The sequence below is a fragment of the Salvia hispanica genome, chromosome 3 (assembly GCF_023119035.1).
Source record: "Salvia hispanica cultivar TCC Black 2014 chromosome 3, UniMelb_Shisp_WGS_1.0, whole genome shotgun sequence".
NCBI classification, from domain to species: Eukaryota; Viridiplantae; Streptophyta; class Magnoliopsida; order Lamiales; family Lamiaceae; genus Salvia; species Salvia hispanica.
The window spans coordinates 3,165,963-3,185,097 of NC_062967.1; the positions used below are offsets into that span (position 1 = coordinate 3,165,963).

A 19,135-nucleotide genomic window follows, 5' to 3' on the forward strand; every position below is an offset into this window, starting at 1 on the left:
AGACAAAAGATTGATTGCCAAATTGGAAAAGCATGAAATGGAGGAATTGGCAACGGCCCTTAAGCTAACCGGAAAACACTTCCTATGGGTGGTCCGATCCTCGGAGGTGTCGAAGCTCCCGGAAAATTTCACGGACGAAGCCTCGGGTAAGGGGCTAATCGTGTCATGGTGCTCGCAGCTTGAGGTACTTGCCCATGAAGCCGTAGGATGCTTTGTGACGCACTGTGGGTGGAACTCGACTCTGGAGGCACTGAGCCTTGGGGTCCCGATGGTGGGGGTTCCGTGGTGGAGTGATCAGGCTACGAATGCAAAGTTTGTTATGGATGTTTGGAAAGTGGGAGTAAAGGCTTGTCCTAATGAAGAAGGTGTTGTTGGGCATGAGGAGTTGGTTAGTTGTGTGAAGCATGTGATGGAGGGAGAGAGAGCTGGAGAGATGAGAGAGAATGCAAGGAAATGGAAGGAATTGGCAAAGAGAGCTGTTGATGAAGGGGGAAGTTCAGATAGAAATATTCAAGAATTTATTTCTACTCTGATGGGTGGAGCCATGTCACAAAAATAATCAGACTCTTGATTATCAATGTATCTTTAACAAATAATTGAAAATTTCATCTATTTTTGGTGATAGATTGATCTTCTGAGTCATTATTAACTTAAACTTAAATGTTGCTCACTCGTATCTCATATGTATAATTATAAATGGGAATTGTTGTAACCAAATAGTACATTAATCTGGATAAAACCCACATCCGAGTTAAACATTCAAAATCAGAATATTCAGGTTAGAGTTGAAAATTTATTTTCCAATAAAATTTCTATCCGATTACTCCATAATCCGAATGGACTGACTCAATTGATATCATCATATTGTGAATCTCTGCCGTTGGATCAAGGGTTTGTTGATGTGTGTTTGTTATGTGAGGTGAGAGCCGGTTAGTTCTCCTATTCTCATTCTCTACACTCTCTCACTACACTCTGAAACTCTCCATCTTCTCTCTACATCTCCGATTGCTTCTCCGGCTAATTCCTTGAGGTTATTCATCATTTTTGAGTGAATATCCGAGTGCTGAGTTGTGGGAAGGCAACTGCTTCGGTTGCTTGTTGTGTGAGAACTAGGGTTTCTGTTTGAGGCGGTTTCTGTGACCTAATCCGGTGTGAAGGAGCGGTGTGGTGAAGGTATCAACGGTGTGAGGGTAGACTCCAGTTGATTCATCGATGCTCCCTTGGATTCGGTTTCTAGTAGAATAGATCTGAGCTATGTAGCGGGCTCTGAGCCATATTTTTGTGATCTGTTCTACTTGGTTCCTCTCTCTGTGTTAGTTTCTTGTATTTGATCTGAAAGGATCTTGTGTTGTAATTCTAACGCGTTTCTTGAGTGTGTAGGTACTCCAAAAAGTCAAGGTTGCTCAAGAACCCTAGATAGGACTTGTTACTGTAATTGTAATAGTTGTGAGGACTTCTTCTTTGTAACATGTGTACATATCAATCGCGTGGTTGGAGTTTGACTGAGCTCCCTTAATGAAGAACAAAGAGGTCTTAGTAATTAGTGAATCCGACCTTAATTTGATCCCTACAATCACGTTTTAGAAGTCTCCAGTGCACACCCCTACCTCATGCGAGACATGAGAGATTAGTTTAATTAATGTTCAGTAAAGTAGATTTATATACAAGGAATAATTTTTATTAATGAAGTAATTGGGTATAAGTCAAACCTGAGTACTGAATTTAATCACTGTTTCTCATAAAGAATTGGCCCATTTTTATTCGAGAAAAATACGTTTAAGTCATTGGGCTTAAAGCAAGAAAACAGTTAAATGGAGTTACCTAAATCTTACGAGGCCTTAAATATTTTGACTACCTAAGTCCATATGAACCAAAATATAAGATGGCAAATACAGAATTTGCAAGCCAAAACTAAAGGACGAAAAATAAAATGGTAGAGTTCGAGATGGATGCTAGAACGATAGCATTCGCGGTGACAGGTACACAGAAAGATGAATTTATTTTTGGCGCAGTGGTTGGAAGATTGTGGTTGCTCATACGCTTGCTCAGGCATCGGGTTTTATAGCTGATAACAAGTACTCCCTCCGTTCCATATTAATAGAGGCATTTCATTTTGCGCACTCGTTTCGAACAAATGGTAATGAATAGTTAAAGTGAAGAGAGAGTAAAGTAAAAGAAAGAATAATGTAGAGAAGAGTCTTATCTACAATATTCTCTCTCTTATTTTACTTTTTCTCCACTTTAACTATTTATAATTATTTTTTCAAAACGAGTGTGCAAAATGAAATGCCTCAATTACCATAGAACGGAGGGAGTATTAGTTGGATCGCATTCCAATTTTTAATCGTGATGTACTTATTTTAGATTTATTTAAATAAAGCATTATGATGTTAAAATAAAAATTGGAATTTGCCCAAATTTACAATTTAACTTAATAGTCTATATATTTCCATGCAGCCCGAATCTATTATTTTCTCGCCATGGTCCACATATTGATAGGACAATATAGTGAAATTCTCACTAAGATACGATTACAGTCGAATAGCTCAATATTTCGACAAAATGATAAATTTGTTGTTTGACCATTAAAAGATGTGTTCGTTTTAATAAAAAAATTATTGTAACAAAAAATAAATTTACAAATGGATACATCGTTTTAAGTCCTTGTTTAGTAGTAGCTATATGAATTATAATTACAGATAAAATAAGGTCCATGTTAGGCCATCAAAGATCATCTCAACCCAATAAAATCCGAAGCAAATTAATTAAAAAGAAAGTGAGATAAAATATTCTTATCTCAAAGTCCATCTTAATCCATTATCTTAACATTTGGTCATATCTCCTTCGTTACTAACTTGGAGTAGGAATCTTTACTCCCAACTTATCCACTCATAAATCTTGTACTGTTCTATAAATGACTTTACCAATCACTCATACTCATACTCATACTCATACTCATGATCACTCACTCATACTGAAATCGAAACCGAAAGAAATGGATCAAAAAAAAGAACAAAAACCACACTGCCTAATCCTGCCATATCCACTCCAAGGCCACATAAACCCTATGATCCAATTCTCCAAACGCTTAGCCCACAAAGGCATCACAATCACCTTCGCCGTACCACAAGGCCTCCTCACCTCCTCCACCGCCGTCGACGACATCGCCGTCGTCATCTCCGACGGCTACGACTCCGCAGCCGCCAGAGCCGGCGCCAGCCCTCAGGAGCGTCTACTCAGCTTCAAAACGGCCGGGACGGAGTCAACGTCCCGACTCATTGAGAAGCTTCGAGAAGGGGGCCGGGCCATGGACTGCGTCGTCTGCGACGCCTTCGTGCCGTGGGGGCTGGCCGTGGCGAAGGGTAAGGGGCTGTTTGGTGCGGCCTTTTTCACGCAGACGAGCTCTGTGAATGTGATCTACTACAATGTGTTTAAAGGGTTGCTCAAAGTTCCGGTTTCGGAGAAGGAGATCGTGCAGCTTCCCGGGCTGCCGCCGTTGGAGGTCTCAGATCTGCCGTCGTTTGTTGTTGATTCGGAGAAGTATCCGGGCGTGTTGGAGCTGATGGCGGGTCAGTTTGAAGGTGTAAAGGATTCTGATTTCGTATTCGTTAACTCGGTTTATAAGCTCGAGGAAGAGGTACATTGCTCGTCTTTTTGGAATAAGTTGTCATGTTTGGCTGTTACTGACTTACTGTTGTCGTCGTTAAACTTTCTTGATGTCAAACATAAAGTTACTTTGGGGCAATTTGGTTGGAAAGATAAATAAACAAAACATGATGAAAATTATAGATGAGTAATTACTTTAGATATATGGTTGGATTTTTATTAAAATGAACTACATAAATGGTACCTGATCTTTCACTTTCGCACGCAAATGGTACCTGATCTTTATTTTATATCGTTTTTGGTACCCAGTGACAAAAATAACCCTAGGTACCAAACATGTGATTTTTTTGTTATGGGGGATATTTTTGGAAGTTTCCATTAAATAGTGGAGTACCAAACATGTGATTTTTTTTTCTTTAGTTTCTTCTTATTTCTTTTTTCTTCATTTTCTTCTTTCTTTTTAGTATTTTATCTTCCTTTTTTCTTTCTTTTTTTTTCCTTAGCTTATGTTTCTTCTTTTTTCTTTTCTCTTCTTTTTCTTCTTTCTTTTTAGTATTTTGTACATACATCAAATTGTATTTATAATATAAATCAAGAACAAAACATCTAATTAAATTAATTTTTTAAAATAAATAAATCTATTAAATATTTTTTGTTGAATTATTTGATACACATTTTAGGGTGAAACACCTAAGTAAAAATATTAAACTCTTAATATCATTATGAATACAATTCACAATTTTAAATTTTTATTAAGACTATATTGATTAGTTATTAATTTAATGTAAATAATAATTATTCTTATTATTATATAATATTGTGTGATTCATAATTTAAATAATTATACTATAATTATTTATTTATTATAACTAGTTTTTAGTATTATAACAATAATATTATTATAATAATTAAATATAATTATAACTATAATTATAATTAAGTATATTTGAACGATATTAAAAATAAATTAATTATTAATTTATAACATCAAAATAATAATATTGATATTGATTAATAATAATAGTATAAAGTGTGAGAAGAATGAGAAAAGATATTATAATATCATTTTTCATACTTAGTTTTGTGTATGCCAAAATAGCCTCAATGACACAAATGAAAAAATGAATTCGTTTAGAGGGTATTTTAGAGCCTCTGGCAACATCCTTATATGATATACTTTATCTGTCTACTTTACAAGTTATGTTAAGATAAGAATTTTTACATGAATTTTGTAAGTGTTTATTTTGCAAGATGCATTTTTTTATGGGCCCATGAAACAATTTTAAGCCCAAGCTTTTTGCATATAATAATAAAATTGGGCCAAACAACTATAAAAATATTATACTCCCTCCATTCCATTAAAGATGATCCACTTTTCTTTTTGGTTTGTCCTAATTAAGATGACTCATTACTTAAAATGAAAACCCTTTTATCTCTACTTTATCTCCTCTTCCTTACTTTACTCTCTTCATTTAACACACAAAATAAAGTTACATAAAATCCCGTGTCGTCCAAGAAAGGGATCATCTTTCTTGGGACGGAGGGAGTACTATACTTCAAAAGTAGTAATAAAACTAACTTTTTATCTTGGCTCGTCATATCTATCTTTCAAAGTAAATAGTAAAGCATGCTTTGAGATTTCCGGCATTAGAAAATTAACATCTCATACTAATGTGGCTAATCTTCTACGGGGTCGTCCGCACCGTGCAAATGACATTAGTGGAGTATTTCATTGGTACACAAGCAAATATTTCTATTTCTTTTACAAATTAGATTTCGTCCCTTTCTTGTAAGTTTGTATTACACGGTACTAAACGGAGGGAGTAATAAGGTTAACTTACTTTCCTATTTCAGGCAAATAATTGGATGAAAAAATCAATGTCAGTTAAAACAATTGGTCCAGCCATACCTTCCATGTACCTAGACAAAAGATTGCAACAAGACACAAATTATGGTCTTAGTTTGTTCAAGCCAGATGACACTTGCATGAAATGGCTACAGCAAAGATCACCTAAATCAGTTATCTATGTCTCCTTTGGTAGTATGGCCAAATTGGACAAGCATCAAATGGAGGAATTGGCAACAGCCCTTATGCTAATTGACAAACACTTCCTATGGGTGGTCCGATCCTCGGAGGTGTCGAAGCTCCCGGAAAATTTCACGGACGAGGCCTCGGGTAAGGGACTAATCTTGTCATGGTGCTCGCAGCTTGAGGTACTTGCCCATGAAGCCGTAGGATGCTTTGTAACGCACTGTGGGTGGAACTCGACTCTGGAGGCACTGAGCCTCGGGGTCCCGATGGTGGGGGTCCCGTGGTGGAGTGATCAGGCTACGAATGCCAAGTTTGTGATGGATGTTTGGAAGATGGGAGTGAGGGCTTGTCCTAATGAAGAAGGTGTTGTTGGGCATGAGGAGTTGGTTAGTTGTGTGAAGCATGTGATGGAGGGAGAGAGAGCGGAAGAGATAAGAGAGAATGCAATGAAATGGAAGGAGTTGGCAAAGGGAGCTATTGATGAAGGGGGAAGTTCGGATAGAAATATTGAAGAATTTATTTCTACTCTGTTGGGTGGGCAAGTATCATAAAGTAATCAAATTCTTGATTAATATATCTTCAATAAACGGGACATATACTCGAGTGGTTCGATGTTACTCGTTCTCTTTGTATTTGGGGGATCTTTGTTTTTGTGTGTTGTTACTGCTTTTGCTTTTCAGTGTTTTTGATGTGGCTATTATTCGCCGCTTAGATAATAATTGGAATGATGTTTGTCTCTTTTTACTTGGTTCTCGGACGTTTTTATCATTTCTCTGCTCTAGTGGTAGTTTATTGTTTATTTCGATAATCTATTTTGATATTTTTATCCTATTTTTGGATTTTAAGTTGTCTAGTTATGTACATATGGTTGAAAATCTCGTTTGATTACTCTATCAAATGAGCAAGATTGTACTCCATAAGCCACATTGTGAAAATCTTCAACACAGAAGCCATATTGTACTCACTATATTCAACAAAGTATTTAAACACTTAATTTTGAAAATCTTAAAGTGGATGTACATGAAACTACAATTAAATTATTAAAAGCACGAAAATCCAACTTATTTAATTTCCAATAACAACATTTTGTATTTCAATTTGTCTCATATCAGTGCTTCATGTTCTATTATTTTATTTTAATCATTTTTTTTATTATAAAACTAATATATTACTATAAAAGGTAAATATCGTATTCTACTAACTTTTCTATTTATTTTTATTTATATTTTTTAAAATTTCATGTCAAGTCGAATGATTGTTCTTTTTTATAAGACATATATAGGTGTATACTGATTTTACTTCACATTTTCAAGGCTGAATGACTCAATTTTATTATGCGTCAATTTTCAGTCCTGAATTGCGTCGTGCACGTATGTATGAATATGAATATAATCAGCCACCCTCGACCCCTAAATGGTACTACTACATCCTAATTAAATCACACACTAATTATGATGAATATATTCCAATTTCAAATTGAGAAGCATTTCGTTAACTCCCAATTAATCAACCATTCATTAATAATTGCGGCCATTGCTACCCAATATATATACACTGATACACACAACCACAACCACAACCACAACCCAACAAAAAAAACAAATCAACACCATAAAAAATGGAGAAGAAAAAACCCCATTGCTTAGTGTTGCCATATCCCGTCCAAGGCCACATAAACCCCATGCTCCAATTCTCCAAACGCCTACTCCGCCAAAGCGTCGCCATCACCTTCGTCATCCCCAAAAACTTATCCAACACACTCCTTCCCTCACCGTCGCAACATTCCGTCTCCGTCGCAACCATTTCCGACGGATTCGACGACGCCCCGTCGCCCCACGCTTGCGACGAGGCCTACATTGCTCGGTTTTCGGAATTCGGGCCGCGGACTCTGAGAGAACTCATGCGGGTGTTGGCGGGTTCGGGTCGACCCGTGGACTGCCTCGTCTACGACCCGTTTCTGCGGTGGGCCCTTCCGGTGGCGAAGGAGGCCGGCGCGTCTGCCGCGGCGTTTTTCACGCAGTCGTGCGCCGTTAGTTGTGTGTATCGCCACGTGTATAGTGGGGATTTGAGGGTGCCGCTGACGGTGTCGGGGGAGGAGATTCGGATTCCCGGGCTACCGTTGATGCGGCCGGACGACATGCCGTCGTTTGTGGGTGGCTACGGAAGCTATCCGCACCTTTTTGATTTGCTTGTTAATCAGTTTATCAGTGTCGAGAAGGCGGACCTGAATGATTTATTTTATTATGACTAATATAGGGCTTGGTAAGGTGTTTTAGGTGATTGATTATATGGCAAGGAGTATGCGAGTGAAGGCGATCGGGCCAACTATACCTTCCATGTACTTAGACAAGCAGATGTCGGACGACAGAGAATACGGGCTCAACATGTACAAGCCGATGGCCAGAGCTTGCTCAGAGTGGTTGAACCGACAACAACCAGCATCAGTCATATACGTGGCATTCGGAAGTTTGGCGGAGCTAGATGACAGGCAAATGGAGGAATTGGCACTGGGTTTAAAATTGACCAATATGCACTTTTTGTGGGTCGTTAGGGCACCTGGGCAATCCATGATTCCGGAAGGTTTCGTGGAGGAGACGTCTGACAGAGGCCTGATTGTGTCATGCACACAGTTGGACGTTCTGTCGCATGAAGCAATATGTTGCTTTATGACGCACTGTGGATGGAACTCGATTCTGGAAGCACTATGCTTAGGAGTCCCCATGGTGGGGATTCCACAGTGGAGTGATCAGACTACAAATTCGAAATTTGTGGCGGATGTATGGAAGATGGGAATTAGGGCAAGGGCGGACGAGAATGGTCTAGTTGGTGGAGAGACGATTTCTAATTGCATAAGGGAGGTTTTGGAGGGAGATGAGATGAGGGAAAATGCTATCAAGTGGAAAGAGCGGGCAAAAGAAGCTATGTCGGAAGGTGGAAGTTCTGATTTGAACATACTAGAGTTTGTATGCAGCATGCACTAGTTAACAACTGCAAGTTCCAAATAAATATAGACAGAATAAAGTATAAGAAAATAACTAAAATAAATAAGTAGAAAGTGAATAAAGTAAATATCAAATAAAAATAAAATAAGTTAGTGTTAGATGTATTTGGAAATAATAAAACTCTAATAATGGCTTATTAAACTTATACTATAAGCCCACGATAAACTAGGTCCAAGCCCATGCATTGTTCTAAGATAGATCTGGGCCAATCTTTTTAAAAACATATAGGTTTCATTCGTTCCAATTGGAAAATATATTTAGAGCATGGACTTTTTTTATTAAAAAAAAAACGAAAGTTCATCGATTGACTTTTAAATTTTAAAACAGTGAATAATGAATAGAGAAAACAGTAATTAAACATTGTAAATTATTTTAGTTTTTATTATGAATATATAATCTGATCTTGTTGATTGATGAGTATAATCATGAGTTTAAATCTCAAGAACAGCATTTTTTTTAGTATAATTGAATTAATAGTGAATGCAGAACCTTTAAATCGTGAATAGAAACACATGATATAAATATGAAACATCAGTGCATTTCGAAAGCAAGAAGTTTCACAAATAAAAATTATAGATTCTAAATATCAGAGGGAATCTGAACCATGTGGTTTCCCTTAAAATAAGACAAAATATAGTCTTAGGAAACTCACACTCAGTTTCCTTTGAAACTCAATAATTTCCTTTCTGTACAAAATTGGTCACTTTCAAATGTCCTTCACATTTAATTATGGCCAAACAAGATCATTTCCAACCACTATATCAATGTTTGACTATTTAATATCCAAACCAAAAAAAGAAAAAATTCAACTACCTCTCTAAGTTTTTATTTATATCAATTGAACAGATCCTCCCACCACCCACTTCATCTTCGCACCCATTAAAAATAGAACATTCAAAATATATTGTCAACTTGCAAATCTTCAAATGCAAGTTCACTTTTTTTGTCTTCCATATGTTTCTTTTGTTAAAGGGATTTTAATAAATTATTGATTAAAACCATAATATTAATTGACATAGAGAGTTGACTATGTGGAATATCGCAAATGGCCGCCTGCATGCTTAATTTGTTTATTGACAAGTTGGAAAAATTGATTTTTCTATTTGAATTTTGATTAACCTTTTCTTCCCTAAATATTCATCAATTATCTGTCTGCTTTTTAGTCATTTGAATTTCTATGAACAAATCATGCTCTCTCAGTCAATCTAAGTCACCTGATGAATGCTAATTACTAGTATTTATTTTAGTTTGATTTTGGAATTACAAATTGAAAAGTTATAATTGTGGATCATTGATGTTATATTTGATATTGCACACAATAAATTAGTTTTTTTTTACAGTATTAATTATATTACATACTTAATTATGAGCATCTACAATAAGGCGGACTAACCAATAGTCTAGCACTAGGACTAACCAAAAACAGTTCTTGCCATGTTACTAGGACTAACCACAGTCTGCCATATCAATGGGACTAATCAATAGGCTAGCACTAGGACTAGCTGACGCATTAGCCAATAAAAAAAATTAAAAAATACGATTAATCCATTTTAATTGTTGGTGTGTATCAAATATTAAAAAAATGAAGTAAAATGAGTCGTAAATATTGAGTATAAATTAAAAAAAATTAAAAAAAATCGGTTAGTCTGTCCTCTGTTAGCGCAATAGCGGACTAAAAGTATGACTAACGGTAAGGGCGTGGATGAGCGCTCGTTCTATTTCGGGACGTCCGTCGCGTTAGCCCTTTGTTGTGGACGGACATCCCCACGCCCTAACCGCTAGTCCTACCTTTAGTCCACTATTATGGATGCCCTAACCGCTAGTCCTACTTTTAGTCCACTATTATGGATGCTCTAACCATATTGTTTTTATCTTGATCATTTACTACCACTCAGATATTTAACCGTAAATTCAATACTATATAAACCATGAGAATGCTAAAGATATTTATTCGACACTATTGTGATTTGTGAAATGTTTTTTGTTTTATGTATTGTCGTCAGCAAAATAATTATATTTGTAAAAATGGAGTTGGACAAAAAATTCATAAGCATTTCAAACGTTAGTATAGTTGTTAGAGGTTGAACAACGTCAATACTTTTTTGGGGGTCAATTTAAAATTATAAAATTCGTGACATAAGTATTTATAATTATTAAGGTACGATGTCTTGACATCAAGCATCATCGTTTTATCTTTTCAAGTGGGATTATATTTATAGTACGAAATAATGTTATGATAAAAAGTTTGATTTTTTTCGTGATGACTAATTAAAATTGTTGCAAATTCAAGCTTTAGAATAATTCACTTAATGCATTATATATGTACACTCACTACGGACAAGGTACTATATTAGGTACTTTGTACTAAGTCATTGGACATATTTCCATTGTCATTTGATCGAAAAATAACATTAAACAAAGTACTTATATTTAATCTATAATGCTAAACCACGCATGAGATTCCCATCTCCACTAGCATTAGTTGTAATTGACATCATTAAGAAATATAAATATAAAATTATTGGATGCCATTGTCCTAGGTCAACGAGCTCTGTTTGCTTTTAAATGGCCTATAAAAATGAAGGATTAAAATGGTCAAAAGTGTGGCACTTGATTACTTTGAAAATAATTTGGGTATAAACTATACTATATGAATATATGACGAGAAATTCTTTTAGAAAAGTAAAGCGTGTAGTTCACTTTAACGTTGGATACCAGTTGTCTCAATTAATTAAACTATTGCATTAGTTTAATTTTGGGGTTTTGAATTCATTGAATTATTTTCCACAACAAGTCTTCTAGAAATTTTTACTGAATCCCTAATTTGTGGAATTCGTTGCATGTATTTTTATGCCATTGAATTTATTATCTGGTCCATTCAATATTTTTGAGCCAACACATACCAATCGTTTTTTAGCTGTTTGATTAATGATGCTTAATGTCAACATATTTGACTATTGATTCATTTGGGTTGACTGATAAATATATGATCGAAAACAATTTCATAATAACACTACCATGCTTTTCGGGAATCCATAAATAATGCTATGTTGCTAGACGGTCTTGGATTTTAATTCAACGAGACTTTATATAGTAGTACTATCATTTAAATATTTAATCTATATTTTTTTTAAAAAAAATATAGAACATTGAATTTTATTCTTGATTTATATAAAGCATTAATTATGTAAAATTTCATCAATAATCTAAATCACTCAAAAATATATTTTCTAGACTCTTGTTAATGTTTTTCTTCTAGGTCCGTTTCTTACCTTAACAAAGTAGAGTAGTATTTTTTATATAAGAAACTAAGTGCTAACTTATTATTATCGACGAAAAGGATTTTAATACAAACAAGATTTTTTGCGTTTAAGATATACTAGTAATTCATTATACAATCAATGACAGATTCCGATATAGTTGAGGTTGATCGATCTCATTTACTAACTTGCTATCTACGATGTTCGAAAAACTTATTAACATACATAAACAATTTCATTATTTTTCTAGAGAGACAAACAGAAGCAATTTCGCACAACATAGTATTACAAACTACTCCTAACAAGTTCTACATACATAATAGAATGAAAAAATAGATGAACCCTCGATAAAAATAATAGTCATACCTAATAAAACATTGACTTGTCACAATATTCAAAACCACAAACGCAAAGTGGAATGCACGTGGCAACAATCCACAGGTATTATGAAATTGATATTTTCAAGAATAAACGAAATCGTAGTCAACCCCTGGGAGATCATCTTAGCCGTTGATGCTACCTCGGTTAATCCGACGGCTGATACACAACTATGGGTTGGTCAACCATTTCCCATGTGATTTGCTCAAATTTCTAGTCAGCCTTTTTTAATGCTAATTATTTTATTAGTAGCCAATATATCGCGATTGCGATGCCTTTTGTCAATATCGTCGTTGAAAATAGATTAAATTGCATTTAAATAGCTTCAATGTTCCCCATTTCTTTTCAACCCCACAACTTATCAAATTTACATAATTGACCCACTTTGCTATTGCAATTCAATTCAAAGTTCTACACTTTTACTAACTGCGTAGTCAAAAGGCCACCGCTTTGAAAATGATGAAATTTGTTGGAGACCAAACAGTCCATTTCAAATTTACAGTTAAACTAATACTCCTATGTTGAAGTGATTAATTATTATAAATCTGTCTAAAGTGAATATGGATAATTTTGAGTTTGAGTTAGTTTCTTATTTTGATATTGATCATGCTAGCATAGTTATGTGCGTGTAGCATATGTACTACCTTGGTCAAATGAAATCTTAATGGTATATTTTCGGTTCGTTACGTCCGTAAGTATATATGAACATTCAATCATAATTTTTTTTAAGAAATATTAAAAAGTTAGGATGAGATATTGTATGCAATGTACATTATGTTAATATCTTATACGAGTACCATTTGTTATTTGCTACTTCACATTAGTAGCGTATTGAGCAATTAAAAATAAGCTACAATTACTTTATAAAGCGTCCACGTTATATGTGTGTATTTTTCTTTTTCTGAATAAAAATCAAAACTACATACTATGTACCCACACATTACTCATTGTTTATTATAAGATCGCCCACGTTCACAACTTTAACCCATCATTCTCACCGCTTAACATGACATTTTTTCCACTATAAAGTAATTACTCAATATTTTTATTATAATTCATGTCATTTTCGATGACGCACACTTTTGGTGAACGGATGAAATAAACTTTTTCCTTACATACTATGGATGGTTGCGCTAATAGATAAACATACACAAATTGTGGTTTTGCACATAGAGTATAATTTCAATAGCAAATACGGAGTATACAAACTTTCAATTTTTCTCATTTTAAATGATAAATATTTATAGCAATATTTAACCTGGTATAAGTACCAAAATGCCTACATGTCCAACAATGTATCAGTCAGTCACAAAGTAACATCGAGTATGATAGCTATATGTGCATTTCAACCTCGACCTCAAACTTAAATCTCGCCAAAAAAATTGTAGTACGAAAATTGACAAAATTGAAAGTTTGTCCACATATATGCAAAATTTTAATATTATATTCAAAATTAGAATGGTGCAAAAATTTGCATGGTTTGGCACACTTATTCATTTAACCATTTTTTATGTTAAATTTGCAACGGCAGAATAACTAGGGAAATTTTTTTTTTGCATAGTTCACTAAGTAACATCGACTATTTAATCCATATATGTATTTCAACCTCGACTTCAAACTTAAATCTCACCAAAAAAAATTATCGTATGACAATTGACAAAATTGAAAGTTTGTGTACATATATGCAAAATTTTAAAATTATGTTCGGAATTAGAATGGTGCAAAAAATTGCATAGTTTGGCACACTTGTTCATTTTTTTAATCATTTTTATGTTAAATTTGCAATTTTATGTTAAGCGGAGATAGAATAAAATAGATATAAAAATAATTCTATTTTAGCAATGAATCATCTTTATTTAAACAATTCAAATAGAGAAAGTGAGTTATTTTCTTGTGACATAAGGAATACTTTTTATGTTAAAAATCAGTATTAGACATCTCAAGAACAAAATCACCAATAGCATAAGTTAACGCCCATACACACAAACATTTAATTTCAAATTATTTATATTAACATTATATTAACACCAAAATCACCAATAGCATAAGTTAACGGCCATACACATAAACATTTAATTTCAAATTATTTATATTAACATTATATTAACACCATTTTTTATATTCGTGTACTTGATTAGATTATAATACTTACATCAAATATTCAGGCATCCAAAAAAATATTTGGGTCGAATATCAAGGGGGGCAAATTGAAGACTGGGTTCTCGTCGGTAACTTATACCCCTTCTTTTTCCCATAATGTGTCCCGTTTTAGCATGTTGTGGGTTAAGAACAATGAATAATAAAAGTTAATGTGAGTGTGAATCAAAATTTATGTACCTTTTTTATAATAAATAAATAAAAATAAGTTGGTAGATACGAAATTTATTTATTAAAAAATAAATAAGATGAGACTTTTAATAGAATACCATCCCAAAATAAAAAAGTAAAACATAAAATATTTTTGAAAATTATATATACACACTACATAATAATCATACAAATTTATGTAAATTTACTAAAGATTCTCGATGTCAAGTAAGTCATATCTTATACGTCTAATGATGTTTCTGAAAGCTGTATCGCGTAAAGACGATACATATCTATATATGCTTTAATAAGAAAAAGTTATTTTGTATTTATCAATACCATATCTTTATACAATTTCTTCTGTAATGCACTTTTATAAAGGACTCGTTTGATAAGAAAGATGAGTTATAAGAAGATTTGAACATTAAGATAAGAAATGCGAGCTTCGTGTTAAGATAGCTCATATGAGAATTTTTTTATTATTGTTTGGTAGATAAAAAATGAGATAGAAATGCTATCCGGCTTACATGATAGGCTAGTTATGATACCAAACGCTTGAAAATAGTCATATAAATATCTATGTTTACTTAACTTATTAAACAGGTCTTAATTATATAGAAATTTCAGTCTGTTAACATATTAACCTAGCTTATAATTACACATTTGTGATGAAAAATAAAATTTATGTGAATCTCGTTATTCTAATAGTAATGCTATGAACAATAAAATAGATATGCGTGTCTTATGATTAGCCAGCAACCAAATAAAAAGAAATAAATTGGATTAATTACTCTCTAACAGCTAAATCCTAATTAAGATTATCTCCCCCATAATTAATTAATTAATCACAGCCTACGTCATAAACCCCATCCCTACTTCGTCTTGTTCTCACCAACTCTCTCTCTTCACGAGAAATCCAATCATTGCCATCTTTGAGAAATCGCAACCCTACCCCAGAGAATCTCATATTATCAAACCAACCCCAAACGCGCTACTCTCAAAATCGCTTTATGGAGCTGTACACTATGGATTAGAGGTTGTACAATATAGTGGAGGGCTCAAAACTGGACTGGCAGCAGCAATTCCTAGATTTTCCGTCATTGGGCCCCACAGCCCTTCCCCACTTTTAAACAGAAAATAGGCCAGTAATTTGTCTTTTATCCCTACCACATTGAAGTTTTCAATCACACAATCTCCACCGTTGGATCAAAATCAGAGATTTTGACCTAGACCGGATGACCGGCTGGCCCGGTCACGTCTTCCTCTCATATATTTCCCCCTTCCTTGCTCACAATTCACATCTCCTTCATTCTCTCATCCTGATGAAGCTGGATTGAAATTCGATTTTCTTCGGAGTTTTGTTTTAGATTTTCGTAGAGAGTGTTCAATGGCAGTGGAATTGCTCGGATACACGAACCTCAACGAGCAGATGGCGATTCAGGAAGCGGCATCGGCAGGTTTGAAGTCTATGGAGCATTTGATTCGAACAGTTTCTCACCAGCAGAATCAGATGCATCACCAGCAGCTTGACTGCCGAGAAATCACCGATTTCACCGTTTCAAAGTTTAAGAAGGTAATCACGATTCTCAACCGGACCGGCCACGCCAGGTTCCGCCGCGCGCCGATTCAGCCGCAGCCTCAGATTCAGCCGTCGCCGCCGGCTCCTGTCCAGCGTCAGTACCTGCCTTCTCCACCGGCTCAACCTCTGAGCCTGTTCTCCCTGTCTCCGGCGCCGCCCGCGCCTCCACCGCCAGCGGCGTCTCAGCCGTTGACGCTTGATTTCACGAAGCCTAGCGCTCCTTCGGCGAAGGAAGGCGGTGAAGTGACCGGAAAGGACGTGCTCAGTCTCTCAGCGGCAGTGTCGACCTCGGGAAACTCGTCGTCTACGTTTTTGTCTTCGATTACCGGCGAAGGCAGCGTCTCAAACGGAAAAGGTATGTTTCTGACGCCGGCTGCTCCACCGATCTCCGCCTCCAAACCACCGCTCTCCGGAAAGAGATGCCGTGAGCATAACCACTCCGATAACATTTCCGGCAAAACATCTGGTTCTAGCCGATGCCACTGCAAAAAGAGGTGTGTGCGCGATTTTTCTATTCTTCGTGTTACTTCTGCAAATCGATCTTATTATCTAAACAAAATTTATGCAAATTCGCAGGAAATCCAAGGTGAAACGAGTAATTAGAGTTCCTGCAGTTAGCTCAAAAGTTGCAGACATCCCTTCGGATGAGTACTCATGGAGAAAGTACGGGCAGAAGCCGATCAAGGGCTCTCCATACCCAAGGTACAACCCTGCACCATCTCCAAACTCCAATCACTCTCCAATTGAACATTTCCACAAATCTACGAATCAAATTTGCTAACGATTCAATTCTTCTATGAATATCAGGGGTTACTACAAATGCAGTACAGTGAGGGGATGCCCGGCGAGAAAGCATGTGGAGAGGGCAACCGATGATCCATCGATGCTGGTGGTGACGTACGAGGGGGAGCACCGGCACACGCAAGGCGCGATGCAGGAGATCTCCGCCGCTGGTGCGCCTGCGCAGTTGGTGGTGTTTGAGTCGCAGTGAAAAAAAAGCTGAAAAAGAGGGACTCTTTTTGTAATTTCGAGAGAGTTGGGGGGCTGATGAGAAAAAAGAGAGTAGTTTGTTGTAAATTTGGTAGTAGGAGTAGTGGCGGTAGAGGACAGAATCAGCAAAAGGAAAAAAAATGTTTAATTTTGGTTGAAATGGATTAAATTTTTTATTGGATTTGATTTTGGTTATTCTCCTTTTTTTTAATTCTACTGTATTGTTGCTTAGGATACTTGTGTTTGAGATTCGCAAAGAAAAGTTAATCGATCGAGGAAACGAATAAGGAATTAAAAAAATGAGACCTTTGCAGAAAGTCAAAAAGATTGAGAGATTTGAAAAAAGTGTCGGAATATGGAAACAGCTGCACATCACGATATGGGTTGGAGTGATGAGTTGCTTTCTTTGACCGGCATCATATAAAAACACATATAGAGCCACACAATTTAATACAATTTCAGAGTAATAATCATCTATGCATACTTCCTCCTAGCATTAAAATTATAAATGAAATTTTTTATTTTTTGAATTGTTTTATTAAAAATGGAATTTTTTTAAGTGTACTTCCATCTCTATTTTTTTAATTTTTCTTACTTTAATTTTTCTTCATTGTATCATAAAACTACAATTATATCATAAAACTACATTTTGTCGTAAAAAGTACTCTTCTCTGTCTAAAAAAATAGTCCCACTAATAAAGAAATAAGAAAATGTAGGTAAAGGTATGTGAGAGATAACTTTCTAATTTTAGAAATGAGAATATTTTTGTTGATATACCAAAATAATAAGATGAGACTATTTTTTATAGAGAGTAAATATTTTTGAATGCCAGTGATATTAATAGATAATTGGTAAAGTATGGTAAAAGATAGAAAAAGAAGTTTTTAAATATTATTAATCGAGAATGAGGTTCATACATTTCATTAGCAATAAAAAATTATTAAAAATATAAGTGAAATAGTTTTATACTATAACTAATCAAGATTGAAAGAATGCATATTTTTATGACAGTGAAATATTGAATAAAATTACTTTATTGTTTTTGAGTCGATTAATTAAATCAAGTTGTCATACTATGATTTAAGGTTTGTAATTGAAGTTGGGGTCATAATTTGAGGGAGAATGAAGATGATGACAGAGTTTTGGTCGGTTTTTAGATTAAGTTTGAGATATAGCCGGATATTATAATCCTACGATGAGATAATAGGATTTCAAGATAAGAATAACTGATGGGAATAGATAAAAAAATTTAGTATCTTATCAAAAGATACAATTAAATAAACTTTTTTTAGTATGCTGGTTGGTTGTAATTAAGATTTAAATTCAGGTAAAAAGATATTAATTCCCTTATAAAGAATTTGCCATAGTATGACTATATGTCACTCAATGCTGACTTTGGAGTAACACAATCAATGAAGAATTTCTCATATTATTCACGCCTTTCATTTTTGGCAAGTAATTAAAGCTGAACCCCACAAATATAAAGAGCAGTTGAATCACAACTAGGTTTGTGGTGTAAATCAAATTCAAACCTATGAACCACTTCACAACTACCCATTTAATGAGAAAGAATGACAAAAATGTTGAGAATAAATTAAGACAGATTAGTCCTCTTTTATTTCCCATTTTATTCCCGATTTTGTTTTCATAATTTACGCAGTATTATATTGTCAAGTGTTTGTGCGCACAACTGTGATAATTGACCTCAAATTATCATACTCTAAACTTGATTGATTCAAAGTCAAATACATCCCACTTTATTGTTTATACAAAATTTACTTACGACTTCAAAATTTTCTAACTAATTAGCTGACATCTAGAAGGCTTGTTGACTTATAATTTCAATATTATTAAATCCACTGCAAACTCATTCGAACTTCTCAATAATAAAACGTGATTTTTGTGTTGATGCAATGCAACTTATAAATTGATTGGTCTAACTTGGACCATTTCGCCTATGAATATATAAATTAAACAATT

General features: G+C 34.8%; 3 protein-coding genes and 1 pseudogene across 3 annotated transcripts in view; all 4 read left to right on the top strand.

The window, feature by feature from the left end:
- The window catches only part of LOC125216574 (mogroside IE synthase-like), a 20,255-nt gene extending 19,654 nt beyond the window's left edge, over positions 1-601 (top strand). Inside the window, exon 3 of the mRNA XM_048118325.1 lies at positions 22-601. Coding sequence (XP_047974282.1) covers positions 22-559 — 538 coding nt within the window. The 3' untranslated portion in view covers positions 560-601. The remainder of the gene's footprint in view (positions 1-21) is intronic.
- A 2,295-nt stretch (positions 602-2,896) lies between these two features.
- Positions 2,897-6,382, top strand: LOC125216527 (mogroside IE synthase-like). The gene is made up of 2 exons (XM_048118268.1): positions 2,897-3,637; positions 5,461-6,382. Exons 1-2 carry the CDS (start codon positions 2,915-2,917, stop codon positions 6,187-6,189), a joined length of 1,452 nt encoding a protein of 483 aa, XP_047974225.1. The 5' UTR covers positions 2,897-2,914; the 3' UTR covers positions 6,190-6,382.
- An 874-nt stretch (positions 6,383-7,256) lies between these two features.
- LOC125211275 lies at positions 7,257-8,645 on the top strand (annotated as a pseudogene).
- Positions 8,646-15,873: 7,228 nt separating this feature from the next.
- On the top strand, positions 15,874-17,349 carry LOC125216279 (probable WRKY transcription factor 17). Its single transcript, XM_048117952.1, has 3 exons — positions 15,874-16,658; positions 16,741-16,866; positions 16,972-17,349. The coding sequence occupies exons 1-3, from the start codon at positions 15,973-15,975 to the stop codon at positions 17,153-17,155; spliced, it is 996 nt and encodes a 331-aa protein (XP_047973909.1). The 5' UTR covers positions 15,874-15,972; the 3' UTR covers positions 17,156-17,349.
- Positions 17,350-19,135: the final 1,786 nt, after the last annotated feature.